General features: G+C 46.8%; 1 protein-coding gene across 9 annotated transcripts in view; it reads left to right on the top strand.

Annotated features, from left to right (window-relative positions):
* LOC139542047 (histone-lysine N-methyltransferase PRDM16-like) overlaps positions 1 to 19,492 on the top strand; it is a 339,347-nt gene that overhangs the window by 161,291 nt on the left and 158,564 nt on the right. For 8 of the 9 annotated variants that reach the window (XM_071347038.1, XM_071347040.1, XM_071347034.1 and 5 more), the window contains exon 3: positions 2,614 to 2,667. In XM_071347038.1, the coding sequence (XP_071203139.1) occupies positions 2,614 to 2,667 (54 nt within the window). The remainder of the gene's footprint in view (positions 1 to 2,613; positions 2,668 to 19,492) is intronic. The other variant, XM_071347033.1, reaches the window with a different exon arrangement.

Here is a 19,492-nt window from a genome sequence, read left to right as displayed (position 1 = left end):
CCACATCAAATAACAGAAATACTCATCATAAACTTTGATGAAAGATACATGTTTTACATAGAATTAAAGATAAACTTGTTCTTAATGCAACCGCTGTGTCAGATTTCAAAAAAGCTTTACGGCAAAAGCACAATATTCAATAATCTGAGAACAGCGTTCAGCCACAAAAGCAAGCCATACAATTACCCGCTAAATTGTGGAGTCAACAAAAGTCATAAATAGCATTATAAATCTTCCCTTATCTTTGCTGATCTTCGTCGGAATGCACTCCCAGGACTCCCACTTCCACAAGAAATGTTTTTTTTGTTCGGTAATGTCCATCATTTATGTCCAAATAGCTACTTTTGTTATCGCGTTTGGTAAACAAATCCAAAGTCACGAAGCGCGGTCACTAAAAGCAGACGAAATGTCAAAAAGTTCCGTAAAAGTCAGTAGAAACATGTCAAACGATGTATTGAATCAATCTTTAGGATGTTTTTAACATAAATCTTCAATAATGTTCCAACCGGAGAATTCCTTGTCTTCAGAAATGCGATAGAACAGAGCTCGCTCTCACATGAACGCGCATGGTCAGAGCATGGTCAGCTCATGGCAGACCTTACTCATTCCCCTCTCCTTCGGCCCCAATTCACAGTAGAAGCATCAGACAAGGTTCTAAAGACTGTTGACATCTAGTGGAAGCCGTAGGAAGTGCAAACTGACCCATATCCCACTGTTTATTCGATAGGCGATGAGTTGAAAACCTACAAACCTCAGATTTCCCACTTCCTCGTTGGATTTTTGTCTCTGGTTTTTGCCTGCCATATGAATTATGTTATACTCACAGACATCATTCAAACAGTTTTAGAAACTTCAGAGTGTTTTCTATCCAATACTAATACTAATATGCATATATTAGCAACTGGGACTGAGGAGCAGGCAGTTTACTCTGGGCACCTCTGAGCACCTTTTCATCCAAGCTAATCAATACTGCCCCTGCAGCCATAAGATGTTTTAACCATGTGAGATCTCTTTCAAGTCTCTTTCAATGGAGCCTTGAATGGTCAAGAGGCAGTGTCAGAACCATGCTCACACATGATACATCAACAAAAAAAATTAACTATTAAAACCATAAGAGACTTGGAGATTTACAGTAAGTGATGTACTTAACAATCGAAATCGAGCTCTCGCTCCATTAGAACGAATGTGGCTAGGGTCTGTAAGAATCACCCATGGGAAAAACCTGATTCATAAAAGACTTAAATAATCACAGTTCCCCAGATCAGACTCCATATGAGATAACTGCTCGGACTCCAGTTGCATATTCCTCCCCCGTTCCCCCTTCAAATAATCGAGGAGGACATTCAAAGAGAAATCAAGTTTAATATATGGGTACGCATTCGCCGTGCAACCCCACACAACACACCCTCTGTTAGGGTGATGTGGGGGAGCATACAGCCGGTGGGGTGGGGTGACGGGGCAGCTTGAGAGATGGAGGTGTGTGTGTTCGTGTGTGTGTGCACGTATGTGTGTTTGTGTGCGTGCGGGTGTGTGTAATCTAAAATGGAATCTATGTAATCCCCAAAAGTAATTATTTATCATGAGAGGGCAATAAACAATAACTAGTAATGCTGCATACTCACAGAAAGGTTAACATCTCACCTTTCTGGTAAAAAAAAAAATAGTTAAATTGCTGAGGTGTAGCCACTTCTGAGGACACAAGCTCAAGTACACAGTACAAATATGATAACAATATGAAATGTTTTATACGATGCATTTCCTATTCAACAAAACTGTATGAATAAGGCTTGAAATGACTTATATGCGTTCTAGAAAAAGCATGATCTAATTAGCGAAAGGCCAACTGTAAGATTTAACCTTCCAACTGTAAAATACATATTTGTATGTTTAGTGTTAGACAAAACGTCCATACTTTCTAAATGTGTTTCTTATTAATCAAAATGTCTGCCTGTATCGTTGTGAATGTCGTGAATGTCTTGTGGAGCTCGAGCTTGGCTTCCTGAACTCGTTAGGAACTCACCTTTCATCTCACATTAATACTGTCTGTCTATGACAAACAGAAAGTGTTTTTTGTTTCAAATTTATTCATTATTTTAGATTAATGGCTATAAACAGATCTCTAAATGTGCTCCCCTCTGAGCTACGATGTAACGATTGCAGACGTGTGCTTTGTCAGTGGCTGTGACGTGGGGTTCAGCCAGGAAGAGGGACATCCCAGCTTCAAGTGGTTTCACATTTCACATCCTGCGTCACACAGCCATTTTGATCTACGTTGTCGACAGATAGATTTCTAAGCTAAAATGGCAGTCGGAACCGGTACCAGAACCACACAGGTCCCCAAAACAGGGGACCTTACATCTAAGAGGTTTTAATATGGGCCTGAGGGATGGGGTGGAGGTTGCTAGGTAACTTGAGTCCTTGCTCTTATCATAGGTCAATGGTATATGGAGTCCCCTGCCCATTAGGTCGCTACAGTCATGACTAGCGGAAGAGATCGTGGTAGCGTTTGGTCAGATGTTGTTCAGAGCGCTGTGTCAATGTGTCATAGGAATGAGGAGGCTGTTATTTCTGTTGGAGTTGAGTGGTCAACTGTTTTGTTTGTTGTCTTCACAGCAGATGCTGAATGACCACGAGGTGATGTCCTCTCCGGAGAGCTGCATCAAAAAGGTAAGACATATAGAGATGTAATTGCTGCTTTTTGTTTGGTCATGGAGGTGCGGACAGTGTCAACATACGCTGTCACACCTGATGTCACCCTACTGTATATCGTTCTCATCATTGTACACAGACACACACTGACAATTTGATACCGCATACCTCCATCATTTCAGACGTGAAGTCCGTGTCAAACCACATATTATAGATACAGGTATATTCCTATAACATGACCAGTGGATTGTCGTGCTGTGACTGTGAATGATGCCGTGAGTGTGTGTGTGTGTGAGAGAGAGAGAGGGAGAGAGATTCTCCATCATTGGTCTTTGTGTTGTCGATACGTCCTGTTGACCACGACACCAGCGGCCACATCTTTATGAGATGATATATTTATTGAGAGGCGGGCCGTTGGCTTTTACGGCCAGTGTTGCCGGGTCCCGGCGGAAAAGGTAGAGAGTTCAAGTATAAAGTTAATGGTGAAAGAACAATGGCTGGGGAGAGAAAGAAAGAAGAGAGGGAGGGACACTTGTTAGGAAAATCAATGGAAACCTATAGCCACGGTCCGGCCCGCGCTCTCCAGTACTGCATCCCAAATGCCAGCCCAATCCCCATTTATCAGGGCCCGTACGGCCCTGGTCAAAAGTAGAGCACTATATAGGTGGGTTGGTTGTTTAGCAACGAAACCGATGCTCGCAAAACTGACAGGGTTGGCTAAGAATGTTAACAACATGTAAAACAATATTTAGTCTCCAATTTTAACGACACTTGTCGTCACTTGTCGTCTCTCAAATATATAGTTACGGTTGTTGGTTAGCTAGCTAGCTAGCTATATTTTTTGACATATTAGCATTGACAAGAAATCAGTCAAAACACCTCAGAACAAGACATGGTATCAATAAAAATGTTAAACTAGCTGAAATGAGCAACGATTCCCAACATGGCAGTTTCTTGTCATTGTTGCAAGCCACCTGGCCATCCAGAATCACAATATCTCACGATTCCCAACATGGCAGTTTCTTGTCATTGTTGCAGGCCACCTGGCCATCCAGAATCACAACAACTTACGATTCCCAACATGGCAGTTTCTTGTCATTGTTGCAGGCCACCTGGCCATCCAGAATCACAACAACTTACGATTCCAAACATGGCAGTTTCTTGTCATTGTTGCAGGCCACCTGGCCATCCAGAATCACAACAACTTACGATTCCCAACATGGCAGTTTCTTGTCATTGTTGCAGGCCACCTGGCCATCCAGAATCACAACAACTTACGATTCCAAACATGGCAGTTTCTTGTCATTGTTGCAAGCCACCTGGCCATCCAGAATCACAACAACTTACGATTCCAAACATGGCAGTTTCTTGTCATTGTTGCAGGCCACCTGGCCATCCAGAATCACAACAACTTACGATTCCCAACATGGCAGTTTCTTGTCATTGTTGCAGGCCACCTGGCCATCCAGAATCACAACAACTTACGATTCCAAACATGGCAGTTTCTTGTCATTGTTGCAAGCCACCTGGCCATCCAGAATCACAACAACTTATGGACTTCGGCCCCATTAAGGTAGCACACTGTTTTCGTGACGTTGTCAGCTAACCCATCTATAGGGATAGTGTGCCCTTTGGGACTCATTCCAACTCTATCTCTACCTCAGAGTACAGAGGATGAATAGGGTTTTATGGGATTTTAGGGGCTTCTCTGGGTTGGAGAGTGTCACCGGTCAGTGATATTTGAACTCTGCTTCACTCTAACGCCCCCCCCCACCCCCATCTCAGTGCTAGAGGCGTCACTACAGACACCCTGGTTCAGCGGTCTAAGACACTGCATCTCAGTGCTAGAGGCGTCGCTATAGACCCTGGTTCAGCGGTCTAAGGCACTGCATCTCAGTGCTGGAGGCGTCACTACAGACACCCTGGTTCAGCGGTCTAAGACACTGCATCTCAGTGCTGGAGGCGTCACTACAGACCCTGGTTCAGCGGTCTAAGACACTGCATCTCAGTGCTGGAGGCGTCACTACAGACCCTGGTTCAGCGGTCTAAGACACTGCATCTCAGTGCTGGAGGCGTCACTATAGACCCTGGTTCAGCGGTCTAAGACACTGCATCTCAGTGCTGGAGGCGTCACTATAGACCCTGGTTCAGCGGTCTAAGACACTGCATCTCAGTGCTGGAGGCGTCACTACAGACACCCTGGTTCAGCGGTCTAAGACACTACATCTCAGTGCTGGAGGCGTCACTACAGACACCCTGGTTCAGCGGTCTAAGACACTGCATCTCAGTGCTGGAGGCGTCACTACAGACACCCTGGTTCAGCGGTCTAAGACACTGCATCTCAGTGCTGGAGGCGTCACTACAGACACCCTGGTTCAGCGGTCTAAGACACTGCATCTCAGTGCTAGAGGCGTCACTACAGACCCTGGTTCAGCGGTCTAAGACACTGCATCTCAGTGCTGGAGGCGTCACTACAGACACCCTGGTTCAGCGGTCTAAGACACTGCATCTCAGTGCTGGAGGCGTCACTACAGACACCCTGGTTCAGCGGTCTAAGACACTGCATCTCAGTGCTGGAGGCGTCACTACAGACACCCTGGTTCAGCGGTCTAAGGCACTGCATCTCAGTGCTGGAGGCGTCACTACAGACACCCTGGTTCAGCGGTCTAAGGCACTGCATCTCAGTGCTGGAGGCGTCCCTACAGACCCTGGTTCAGCGGTCTAAGACACTGCATCTCAGTGCTGGAGGCGTCACTATAGACATCCTGGTTCAGCAGTCTAAGACACTGCATCTCAGTGCTGGAGGCGTCACTATAGACCCTGGTTCAGCGGTCTAAGACACTGCATCTCAGTGCTGGAGGCGTCACTACAGACACCCTGGTTCAGCAGTCTAAGACACTGCATCTCAGTGCTGGAGGCGTCCCTACAGACACCCTGGTTCAGCGGTCTAAGACACTGCATCTCAGTGCTGGAGGCGTCCCTACAGACACCCTGGTTCAGCGGTCTAAGACACTGCATCTCAGTGCTGGAGGCGTCACTATAGACCCTGGTTCAGCGGTCTAAGACACTGCATCTCAGTGCCGGAGGCGTCCCTACAGACACCCTGGTTCAGCAGTCTAAGACACTGCATCTCAGTGCTGGAGGCGTCACTATAGACCCTGGTTCAGCGGTCTAAGACACTGCATCTTAGTGCTGGAGGCGTCACTACAGACACCCTGGTTCAGCGGTCTAAGACACTGCATCTCAGTGCTAGAGGCGTCACTACAGACACCCTGGTTCAGCGGTCTAAGACACTGCATCTCAGTGCTAGAGGCGTCACTATAGACCCTGGTTCAGCGGTCTAAGACACTGCATCTCAGTGCTGGAGGCGTCACTACAGACACCCTGGTTCAGCGGTCTAAGACACTGCATCTCAGTGCTGGAGGCGTCACTACAGACACCCTGGTTCAGCGGTCTAAGACACTGCATCTCAGTGCTGGAGGCGTCACTATAGACCCTGGTTCAGCGGTCTAAGACACTGCATCTCAGTGCTGGAGGCGTCACTACAGACACCCTGGTTCAGCGGTCTAAGACACTGCATCTCAGTGCTGGAGGCGTCACTACAGACACCCTGGTTCAGCGGTCTAAGGCACTGCATCTCAGTGCTGGAGGCGTCACTACAGACACCCTGGTTCAGCGGTCTAAGGCACTGCATCTCAGTGCTGGAGGAGTCACTACAGACCCTGGTTCAGCGGTCTAAGACACTGCATCTCAGTGCTGGAGGCGTCACTACAGACACCCTGGTTCAGCGGTCTAAGACACTGCATCTCAGTGCTGGAGGCGTCACTACAGACACCCTGGTTCAGCGGTCTAAAGCACTGCATCTCAGTGCTGGAGGAGTCACTACAGACCCTGGTTCAGCGGTCTAAGGTACTGCATCTCAGTGCTAGAGGCGTCACTACAGACCCTGGTTCAGCGGTCTAAGACACTGCATCTCAGTGCTGGAGGCGTCACTACAGACACCCTGGTTCAGCGGTCTAAGACACTGCATCTCAGTGCTAGAGGCGTCACTACAGACCCTGGTTCAGCGGTCTAAGACACTGCATTTAAGTGCTGGAGGCGTCACTACAGACACCCTGGTTCAGCGGTCTAAGACACTGCATCTCAGTGCTGGAGGCGTCACTACAGACACCCTGGTTCAGAGGTCTAAGGCACTGCATTTAAGTGCTGGAGGCGTCACTACAGACCCTGGTTCAGCGGTCTAAGACACTGCATCTCAGTGCTGGAGGCGTCACTACAGACCCTGGTTCAGCGGTCTAAGACACTGCATCTCAGTGCTGGAGGCGTCACTACAGACCCTGGTTCAGCGGTCTAAGACACTGCATCTCAGTGCTGGAGGCGTCACTACAGACCCTGATTCAGCGGTCTAAGACACTGCATCTCAGTGCTGGAGGCGTCGCTACAGACCCTGGTTCAGCGGTCTAAGACACTGCATCTCAGTGCTAGAGGCGTCTCTATAGACCCTGGTTCAGCGGTCTAAGGCACTGCATCTCAGTGCTGGAGGCGTCACTACAGACCCTGATTCAGCGGTCTAAGACACTGCATCTCAGTGCTAGAGGCGTCTCTATAGACCCTGGTTCAGCGGTCTAAGGCACTGCATCTCAGTGCTGGAGCCGTCACTACAGACACCCTGGTTCAGCGGTCTAAGACACTGCATCTCAGTGCTAGAGGCGTCACTATAGACCCTGGTTCAGCGGTCTAAGGCACTGCATCTCAGTGCTGGAGCCGTCACTACAGACACCCTGGTTCAGCGGTCTAAAGCACTGCATCTCAGTGCTAGAGGCGTCACTACAGACCCTGGTTCAGCGGTCTAAGGCACTGCATCTCAGTGCTGGAGGCGTCACTACAGACACCCTGGTTCAGCGGTCTAAAGCACTGCATCTCAGTGCTAGAGGCGTCACTACAGACCCTGGTTCAGCGGTCTAAGGCACTGCATCTCAGTGCTAGAGGCGTCGCTACAGACCCTGGTTCAGCGGTCTAAGACACAGCATCTCAGTGCTGGAGGCGTCACTACAGACACCCTGGTTCAGCGGTCTAAAGCACTGCATCTCAGTGCTAGAGGCGTCGCTACAGACCCTGGTTCAGCGGTCTAAGACACTGCATCTCAGTGCTGGAGGCGTCACAACCAGCCGTGATTGGGAGTCCCATAGGTCGGCGCACAATTGGCCCAGTGTCGTCCGAGTTAGGGTTTGGCCGGGGTAGGCTGTCATTGTAAATAAGAATTGGTTCTTAACTGACTTGCCTAGTAAAATAAAGGATTAAATAAAAACACACAAAGAGGCACACATACACTACAGCTATGTCTTCCTGTACTTGGGCGGACTTACTGTACTTGTGAGGAAACTAACCACTAACCCTAACCCTAATTCTAACCTTAACCCTAAACCTAACCCTAATTCTAACCTTAACCCTAAACCTAACCCTAACCCTAATTATAACCTTAACCCTAAACCTAACCCTAATTCTAACCTTAACCCTAAACCTAAGCCTAAAATATACTTTTTACAAGTCATGTACCGACAAAATGTCCTAATTTCTCTGAATTTTAGTTGGTTTACTATTCTTGTGAGGACTTCTGGTACTCATAAGTAAGTTAAACATGTCCACACACACCCACTACCTCTTACACAGTGAACTCCAATAAGACCGACTCACTCCTTTTCAGATCTGTAAGATATGTCCCTCAAGGCGATAGTGTGTGAATGACTACTAAAAAGTGGTGTAGAATTATCTTAACGGATTGAATTTATCTAGCGTATTTCCAGCCTTTGACATTGTATGGGGGAAACTACCTAACATAAGTCGTAAACCATATGTCACCATATCCTAATGGGAAAGGACAGTGTAACACACACACGTCCAAATGTGGCTATAGAAGGGACTCTGCTCCCCTTTCCAGTACAGTCCTCCACTCCTTCACTCCCTCCATTCCATCCCTTTCCGTGGTGACGAGGAACCAGCTGGGGTCTTGTGGAGTCTCCATCCCTCACTCCCTCTGTTCTTCTTCCCTGTCCGTGTACTCACAGAGAAGGACCTCGGAGAGAGGCAGGCAGGCTTTGGGCCCAGATAGACGGACTAGAACCCAAAATGGATAGATGAAGAGAAAGAGAGAGACTAGAATGAAAACAGACGGAGTGATAAAGGAGGAAATAAGATGTTATTGTAGCTCCAAAGAGGCCTTGTGAAACCTGCTGAGGAGGCATGATAGCTAGGTAAAAATTCACTCCCCAGAATCTGAAGGAGGTGTGACTTTATCCCTCTCTTTCCCTCAACCTCTCTCTTTCCCTTTCCCTGTACCCTTTCTCCCTCCTGCTCTCGCTCTCTCTTCTTTCTCGCTCTTGGTGGTAGCATTAGATTAAATGGCGATGCCTATCGTTGCAGGTCGTTGATAGGATCAGCTGTGGCTGTGTTCTGGACAGTCCTACCTGTCTGTCTATCTGTCTCTGTCGGTTTATCCCTGCTTCTGTTTATCCCACCTGCCATTCACTGGCCCGGTCTCGGGGAAACGCGTGTGTGTCAGTCAATCGCCCCAATAGAAGAGTGACACTGTCTTTTGAAAGCATTTAAACACGTAAGCAGACAGTACTAAGACATGGACCCCCTCATTCATTACAGTGCAATCAATATTCTGTAATTGCTTTATGTCACCTCCGATCCTCACCCCAAATGACACTATCGCTCTCTTTATTTTTCATTCCTTAGCACTATCTATTTCCATCCTTTCAACGGTGCAAGGATTGGGTTTTTCTTTTTCGTCAAGGTTTTTTTTATTTTTAAGGTGTGGATGGAAACATACAGCAGTGATATGTTTGTTATGTACATAGTAAGTCCTCTCTCTCTGTTTGTCCAAGATGATAGGTGCAAGCATAGTTCCCCAAAGCGGGACTCTTGATGCTTTGAAGGGGGAGAGACCTATCGCCTTCATTTGACAGGAACCCAGGCAGAGAAACGTCCCCCACTTTATTTGTCCGTCTCTATCGATAATAGCCTCAGATATTACAGTGGGGGGAAATACCCAGTCCATCCAGTATGTGTGTTTGTGTTTAGGGGTTGTTACGAAGTGTGTGACCCTTTAGTTGTTCTTTCCCAGTCTGTTCTGAAGGATTCAGTTCCCCCAGTTGCTAGCTGGATGGGGAGTAAAATGTTTTTGGCTCTGGTTGGAAAAATGTTAGGGGGGTGAAGTGTTGGATGGGGGTAAGCAGTGCCTGTGAGTGCCTGTGAGTGCCTGTGAGTGCGTGTGTGTGTGTGTGTGTGTGTGTGTGTGTGTGTGTGTGTGTGTGTGTGTGTGTGTGTGTGTGTGTGTGTGTGTGTGTGTGTGTGTGTGTGTGTGTGTGTGTGTGTGTGTGTGTGTGTGTGTGTGTGTGTGTGTGTGTGTGTGCGTGCGTGTGTGTGTGCGTGTTGCAGACCTCCGATTTTTTTCTACCAAGCCAGGGAGTTTAGTCTTTAAATGTGCTCTTTTAAATGGCCTTACATTAATAAAGGGACAGAAAGAACAGCATTACAGGTCGCAGACGAGATTCGCTGCTCATGGGCAAAGCAGCCCGTAAAAAAGCGATGATTGATCGTTATGATAATTATGCTTTAAATGATCATCTGGAAGGATATTATAATCAGTGCCGCCCCTGCCGCACCACAGGGGCAGCCCCCTGGTTACGAGTGAGTGGGGGGGTGATTGGGGGCAGGGGTACAAGATGGGCTTGCCGGTCATCTCCCCGGGGACGGCGGACAGCTGATGAATGATGACAAAGAGGAGCTTGAAATCAGAGTAGAATAAACAGCCCGGAAAGACAGGAGGGGCTGTTAACTATCTGTAGCAGGGAGGGAGAAAAGGCAATTATACGGCCACAGAGAAGCCAGGCCCGTGGCCCCGAGGGGCCGACCAGAGAGGCTCGCAAGAATTTGGAGACCTCGTATAGACCATCATGACCCTCACATACACACACATGCATGCATGCACACACATGGATACGTGCATGAACAAGTAAAAGTAAAAGTAGCCCTCTTAAGAAACAAATTAAGTTATAATAAAAAAGTATCCTGTCAGAAAGCTACTTGTACTTATTACACATTTTGTTTGGTCAATTTTTACATATTTTTTTACATATAAACTCATCCCTTTTTCAGGACCCTGTCTTTCAAAGATAATTCGTAAAAATCCAAATAACTTCACAGATCTTCATTGTAAAGGGTTTAAACACGGTTTCCTATGCTTGTTCAATGAACCATAAACAATTAATGAACATGCACCTGTGGAACGGTCGTTAAGACACTAACAGCTTACAGACGGTAGGCAACAAAGGTCACAGTTATGAAAACTTAGGACACTGAAGAGACCTTTCTACTGACTCCAAAAGAAAGATGCCCAGGGTCCCTGCTGATCTGCGTGAACGTACCTTAGGCATGCTGCAAGGAGGCATGAGGACTGCAGATGTGGCCAAGGCAATAAATTGCAATGTCTGTACTGTGAGACGACTAAGACAGCGCTACAGGGAGACAGGACGGACAGCTGATCCTCCTCACAGTGGTAGACCATGTGTAACAACACCTGCACAGGATCCGAACATCACACCTGCACAGGTACAGGATGGCAACAACAACTGCCCGATTTACACCAGTAACGCACAATCCCTCCATCAGTGCTCAGACTGTCCGCAATAGACTGAGAGAGGCTGGACTGAGGGCTTGTAGCCCTGTTTGTAAGGCAGGTCCTCACCAGACATCACTGGCAACACTGGCGAGTTGTGGTTTTGCCTCACCAGGGGTGATGGTCGGATTCGCGTTTATCGTCGAAGGAATGAGCATTACACCGAGCCCTGTACTCTGGAGCGGGATTGATTTGGAGGTGGAGGGTCCGTCATGGTCTGTGGTGGTGTGTCACAGCATCATGTTGTCATTGCAGGCAATCTCAATGCTGTGCGTTACAGGGAACCTCCTCCCTCATGTGGTACTCTTCCTGCAGGCTCATACTGGCATGACAATCTCATGCCTCCAGCCATACTGCTTGTTCTGTGCGTGATTTCCTGCAAGACAGGAATGTCAGTGTTCTGCCATGGCCAGCGAAGAGCCCGGATCTCAATCCCTTTGAGCACGTCTAGGACCTGTTGGATCGGAGGGTGAGGGCTAGGGCCATTCCCCCCAGAAATGTCCGGGAACTTGCAGGTGCCTTGGTGGAAGAGTGGGGTAACATCTCACAGCAAGGACTGGCAAATCTGATGCAGTCCATGAGGAGGAGATGCACTGCAGTACTTAATGCAGCTGGTGGCCACACCAGATACTGACTGTTACTTTTGATTTTGACCCCCCCCCCCCCCCCTTTGTTCAGGGACACATTATTTAATTTCTGTTAGTCACATGTCTGTGGAACTTGTTCAGTTTATGTCTCAGTTGTTGATTCGTGTTATGTTCATACAAATATTTACACATGTTAAGTTTGCTGAACATAAACTTAGTTGACAGTGAGAGGATATTTCTTTTTTTGCTGAGTTTATGACAGCAAACAAAAATAACAATAACTTAATGCAATTGATTTAACATTAATATATTATTTAAGCCTGCCAGCACCATGCCCAGCACCACTTATTGGCAGACCTCAGAGATAAACTCTCAGTAAGCTATTTTGACAGAAAAACTTGAAAAGCTATTTATGACATGGCATTCGTGTGTATTTGCCCTTTAAAGGGATGCTTCAGGCCAATACTAACAGTGCTAAATCCCCATAGACCTTCAGTCATTGTGCTAATGCTAGTTAGCATTAGCACAATGACTAGCATTAATGCTAGTTAGCATTAGCTCGTGAAACTACCTCTAACTTCCCTCATACTGAACACAGAGACATAAAAATGGTATCCATGGGTTCACTCTGGAGAAGTAAATAAAGATGCTCATTGCCAAAATCCCGAAGTATCCCTTTAATTCTATCGTGTACCTAGCAAGAGACCGTTGTGTTTGGCTAGCGGTGTTTCTGTTGCCTAGTGTAAGCTACAATGTACAGCGATGTGACTATGGCAGAGTTTGCAAAACAAATGCTGGCAAGACTGATACAAATCATCACGATATCGTTCTGCCAATTAGGTCTACTTTGCAGTAAGCATTACATTGGCAATGTTGTTTGGGAAAGCCTTAGCATTTTGCATACCCATTGTTGCCTTACCATTTACTGGTAGATATAAGTTCAAACATCTGTCCTACCTACATGACCGCTATTGTTCTTTTGTGAGCTGCTCCAAGGGCAACCAGTTGAGAGCTGTGTGCTCCTGCTACCCTACAGATGGTAGCCAGGCTGTGTGCTCCTGCTACCCTACAGATGGTAGCCAGGCTGTGTGCTCCTGCTACCCTACAGATGGTAGCCTATTCCCTCAGGCTGTGTGCTCCTTCTACCCAGCAGATGGTAGCCTATTTCGTTTAGGCTGTGTGCTCCTTCTACCCTACAGATGGTAGCCTATTCCCTCAGGCTGTGTGCTCCTTCTACCCTACAAATGGTAGCCTATTCCCTCAGGCTGTGTGCTCCTGCTACCCTCCTGCTACCCACAGCTATTTTCCTGAGCAAGACAATACCAACAACTACTTATTTAATAAAAAAAAAGGTACTTGCTGATTTCCTTTCCTTTTTATAGATGAGGCACGGAAGAAGATGAAAGTAGGTGAAAGACAGACAGACCAACATAGAGAGAGAGAAGCTTATGGAGTAGGGTGACGTTTCCCCTTGACACTGATCCAGGGTCACTTCTGCGGCAAAACAAATTACACATAGCGTTTAGTCTTACATATAAAGAAAGAAGTGATATCGCACTAAAACAAGAACTTTATTGAAAGAACAATATATTGCCTCATTCACACTTGTTCAAATAAAGTTATCGCCATCATAGTCATAACATTATACACAACATTAATCTCAGGAATATTGTCATCATAATGTATCTGGAATTACATCCTATGAGAAGAATAAGGCATATAACAACAATAATTGTATTTTACAACTTCAATTTCGATTAAACTAGGCCTATCACTTTAGAATCAGAATGGGAACAATTTATTTTACAGACTTTACAAGTCCTTTACATCTCCAAGGAGAGTCATGAATCGAACACGCAAGCAGGCTGGAACATGCAGGAGAGGGTTATGGAGGAGCCGAGGCGGGGGCCTCTGGTGGGAAGAGGAGCCGGCTATCTCGGAGTAGCTGCGGTGGACTTGGAAGCGTGTGTGCAGCCGGTGGCTGGTTGGCAGGCAGGAGTAGGAGGCAGGACCAGTGGGGGAGTAAGAGGGGGGACCAGAAGGAGGTGAGGAGGGGGAAAGAAGGAGAAAGGCAAGTGGAGAGGTACTGGGCGGCTGGGGATTGGGGACAGGGGGACAGGCATCAGTTGGTATGGCATCAAGCATACTGTATTTTTATAACCTTCCTGAACAAGCCTGACGTGACAAGCTCACATTCTGTGAAACAAGTGTCAGCACAGTCGTCGATCTGGTTTCACAAGGGTTTTCTATTCTATTTAACATCAATATGGAGTATAAATGTGAATAGTTGCATCATGTGATTGAACATAATGATCCATCTGCTCGTGGGATGCCTTCCTCAGGATCTCAGTCTGTTCGATAGCCAGACCTCTCACACGACCCAGCTCCTATCAGCTAAATGTTAGTGTAGTCTTCCATCAGTTGTGCCATAAAGCTAACTCCTATGGTAACATGGCATGACAACAATCATACAATAGGATAAACAGATCTTGGACCAGGCTAGCCAAATGTCACTTATCTGCCAGTCAATGTTCACCTATCTGTCCTGTGTGTGAGAGAGAGTATTTAAAACACATTTAAAACACACAAAAATAACAATGCTGCTGGGTTTTTAACGCTCAACAGTTTCCTGTGTGGTCCACCACCCAATGGACATCCAGCCAACTTGACACAACTGTGGGAAGCATTGGAGTCAACATGGGCCAGCATCCCTGTGGAACGCTTTCGACACCTTGAAGAGTCTGTGTCCCGAAGAATAGAGGCTGTTCTGAGGGAAAAAGACAGTGCCTTGTTTCATAAATCCATAACACATTCCATAAAAACTGAGAGAGAGAGAGAGAGAGACAGTCAGCACTCTCCCATCTGGGGATTGTCTAGTAGTAAGACTAATTCCCAGGTCCCTCTCACACATACCTCCAGGGTTTTCCACACTTCCTCTGCTTTCACACATGGGGAGGTGTGTGTGTCTTTATGTAGTGGGTGAGTGTATGCTTGTCAGCAAGAGTATGTATGTGCATGAGACAGAGAGTTTGGTGTTTTTTTAAGAGAGATAGTTGTGTGTCTGTGTGTGAATGAGAGAGTCCCCTCAATACTGGATGCAGTTGAAAGCACTTAACAGGGTTGGGAATTGATAGTGAGTCAATTGAGTATGAAATTGTTCCAGAACAAGTTTTCTGGAAAGTGTTTAGTAGATAATATTGGTCAATATTTGTGAGTCTAAAAAGCACACGCGCACACACACACGCACACACACACACACACACACACACACACACACACACACACACACACACACACACACACACACACACACACACACACACACACACACACGCAGTGGCAGCAGTGAGGTGTCAGAAGATAGTAATATTGGTTAAGCTAATAATGAAATAGCTGGGGAAAAAACGGATGGTCTATTTGATATTCTTCAGGTATAGATCTGTCCGGAATTTGTTCATGCACAATTGTTATACAAAGCAACACAAAAACTGTGTGTGTGTGTGTTTGCGTGACGCGTTCAAGATGCGCCCAAACATGCTGTCCCGATCGACCGCGTACATAACAACAGGTGGAGGGAAAAGAACACAACTCAAACTTACACAAAGCCACACGTACAAAGCCCCTTCCCATTACCTTGCCAACTTTCGATGCTGACGGAGTCAAGTTAATAAAACAAGGATTTCCCCCCCACTCCTTTTCCCCCATCCCTCCCTCCCCATTGTCTTTCTGTGGTTGAACACTGAAGCTTTCAGAGTCGTAATCTTCATTACAGCATATTACCCCTCCTGGAGGCCTCTCTCAATCTGGTGGAGGCTGGCACAGACGCTACGCTGAGCCCCCTCGCCGGGGAGAGAGTAGGGCACAGATACCCGCCACCTCACCCCATTCAAATGAACTGTTAAGTAACCCAGCGATTGCTAATCCAGAGCCCCGGCCCCAGCGGTAGAAGCAACAGCTCGGACCGTTCGTTTGACCGTCCATCAATCATGCTTTCTAAGGAGCTTTAAGAGATGTCTCATTAATTACAAACAAAGAGAGAGGGAGTGGGGGAGAGGGATTGAGGAGGAACACCGGTCCCGTCTAGACAGCATCGCTCGGCTCAGCACTCACATCCTTAGTTGTCGTGTGTGTGTGTGTGTGTGTGTGTGTGTGTGTGTGTGTGTGTGTGTGTGTGTGTGTGTGTGTGTGTGTGTGTGTGTGTGTGTGTGTGTGTGTGTGTGTGTGTGTGTGTGTGTGTGTGTGTGTGTGTGTGTGTATTCTCGTAACGGACGAGAGCATCTGTTCCTTTAATTTCTTATCGATCATCAAATCAAATTGTATTTGTCACATGTGCCAAATACAACAGACCTTACAGTGAAATGCTTGCTTACAAACCTTTAACCAACAATGCTTTAAAATTTAAATAAGTGTTAAATATTTATTTTTTTAAGTAACAAATAATTCAACAGCAGCAGTAAAATAGCGAGGTGGGGGCACCGGTTAGTCGAGGTAATTGACTATGCATAGAGAATAAACAGAGAGTAGCAGCAGCGTAAAAGAGGGGTCTGGGTAGCCCTTTGATTAGCTGTTCAGGAGTCTTATGGCTTGGAGGTAGAAGCTGTTTAAAAGCCTCATGGACCTAGACTTGGCCCTCCGGTACCGCTTGCTGTGCGGTAGCAGAGAGAACAGCCTATGACTAGGGTAGTTGGAGACTTTGACAATTTTTAGGGCTTTCCTCTGACACCGCCTGGTATAGAGGTCCTGGATGGCAGGAAGCTTGGTTCCATTGATGTACTGGGCCGTACGCACTACCCTCTGTAGTGCCTTGCGGTCAGAGGCCAAGCAGTTGCCATACCAGGCAGTGATGCAACCCATCAGGATGCTCTCGATGGTGCAGCTGTAGAACCTTTTGAGGATCTGGGGACCCATGCCAAATAATGTCAGTCTCCTGAGGGGGAATAGGTTTTGTCGTGCCTTCTTCATGACTGTCTTGGTGTGCTTGCACCATGATAGTTTGTTGTTGATGTGAACCTTGATGAAGGAACTTGAAACTAGAAACATGTTCCACTACAGCTCCGTCAATGAGAATGGGGGCGTGCTCATTCCTCCTTTTCCTGTAGTCCACAATCATCTCCTTTGTCTTGATCATGTTGATGGAGTGGTTCTTATCCTGGCACCACATGGCCAGGTCTCTGACCTCTTCCCTATAGGCTGTCTCATCATTGTCGGTGATCAGGCCTACCACTATTGTGTCATCGGCAAACTTTATGATGGTGTTGTAGTCGTGCCTGGACACGCAGTCATGAGTGAACAGGGGATACAGGAGGGGACTGAGCACGCACAGCTGAGGGACCCCGTGTTGAGGATCAGCGTGGCAGATGTGTTGTTACCTTCCCTTTCCATCTGGGGGCGGCCCGTCAGGAAGTCCAGGATCCAGTTGCAGAGGGAGGTGTTTTGTCCCAGGGTCATTAGCTTAGTGAAGAGCTTTGAGGGCACTATGGTGTTGAACACTGAGCAGTAGTCAATGAATAGTATTCTCACGTAGGTTTCCCTCCTTTTGTCCAGGTGGGAAAGGGCAGTGTTGAGTGCAATAGAGATTGTATCATCTGTGGATCTGTTGGGGCGGTATGCAAATTGGAATGGGTCTAGGGTTTCTGGGATAATGGTGTTGATATGAGCCATGGCCAGCCTTTCAAAGCACTTCATGGCTTCAGATGTGAGTGCTATGGGTCGGTAGTCATTTAGGCATGTTACCTTTGTGTTCTTGGGCACAGGGACTATGGTGGTCTGCTTGAAACATGTTGGTATTACAGACTCAGTCAGGGACAGGTTGAAAATATCAGTAAAGAGACTTGCCAGTTGGTCAGCTCATGCTCAGAGTACACGTCCTGGTAATCCATCTGGCCCTGCAGCCTTGTGAATGTTGATCTGTTTAAAGGTCTTGCTCACATCGGCTACGAAGCAAGCGTAGAAGTCATTTAGCTCAACTGGTAGGCTCGTGTCACTGGGCAGCTCACGGCTGTGCTTCCGTTAGTAGTCTGTAATAGTTTGCATGCCCTGCCACATTCGGACGAGTGTCTGAGCCGGTGTAGTACGATTCAATCTTAGTCCTGTATTGATGCTTTGCCTGTTTGATGGTTCGTCTGAGGGCATAGCGGGATTTCTTATAAACTTCCGGGTTGGAGTCCCGCTCCTTGAAAGTGGCAGCTCTACCCTTTACCTCAGTGAGGATATTTTCTGTAGTCCATGGCTTCTGGTTGGGGTATGTACGTACAGTCACTGTTGGGACGACATCATCGATGCGCTTATTGATGAAGCCAGTGATTGACGTGGTGTACTCCTCAATGCCATCGGAAGAATCCCGGAGCATATTCCAGTCTGTGCTAGCAAAACAGGTCTGTAGCTTACCATCTGCTTCATCTGACCACTTTTTTATTGAGGGAGTCACTGGTGCTTCCGGATTTAAGTTTCTCTGCATTAAAGTCCACTAGGAGCGCCGCCTCTGGATGAGCGTTTTCCTGTTTCCTTATGGCCGTATACAGCTCATTGAGTGTGGCCTTAGTGCCATCATCGGTTTGTGGTGGTAAATAGACATCTACCAAGAATATAGATCTCTCTTGGGAAATAGTGTGGTCTACAGCTTATCATGAGATACTCTACCTCAGGCAAGCAAAACCTTGAGACTTCCTTAGATTTCGTGCACCAGCTGTTGTTTACACATGTACATAGAGCGCCACCCCGTGTCTTCCCAGAGGCCGCTGTTTTATCCTGCCGATACAGTGTATAACCCGCCAGCCATATGTTATTCATGTCGTTGTTAGCCACGACTCGGTGAAACTTAATATATTACAGTTTTCAATGTCCCGTTGGTAGGATATACAGTGGGGAGAACAAGTATTTGATACACTGCCGATTTTGCAGGTTTTCCTACTTACAAAGCATGTAGAGGTCTGTAATTTTTATCATAGGTAAACTTCAACTGTGAGAGACGGAATCTAAAACAAAAATCCAGAAAATCACATTGTATGATTTTTAAATAATTAATTTGCATTTTATTGCATGACATAAGTATTTGATCACCTACCAACCAGTAAGAATTCCGGCTCTCACAGACCTGTTAGTTTTTCTTTAAGAAGCCCTCCTGTTCTCCACTCATTACCTGTATTAACTGCACCTGTTTGAACTCGTTACCTGTATAAAAGACACCTGTCCACACACTCAATCAAACAGATTCCAACCTCTCCACAATGGCCAAGACCAGAGAGCTGTGTAAGGACATCAGGGATAAAATTGTAGACCTGCACAAGGCTGGGATGGGCTACAGGACAATAGGCAAGCAGCTTGGTGAGAAGGAAACAACTGTTGGCGCAATTATTACAAAATGGAAGAAGTTCAAGATGACGGTCAATCACCCTCGGTCTGGGGCTCCATGCAAGATTTCACCTCGTGGGGCATCAATGATCATGAGGAAGGTGAGGGATCAGCCCAGAACTACACGGCAGGACCTGGTCAATGACCTGAAGAGAGCTGGGACCACAGTCTCAAAGAAAACCATTAGTAACACACTACGCCGTCATGGATTAAAATCCTGCAG

This window comes from Salvelinus alpinus, chromosome 17 (assembly GCF_045679555.1).
Source record: "Salvelinus alpinus chromosome 17, SLU_Salpinus.1, whole genome shotgun sequence".
NCBI classification, from domain to species: domain Eukaryota; kingdom Metazoa; phylum Chordata; class Actinopteri; order Salmoniformes; family Salmonidae; genus Salvelinus; species Salvelinus alpinus.
Note: the sequence above shows the minus strand (reverse complement) of the source record. Positions and strands in the feature narration are given on the sequence as shown.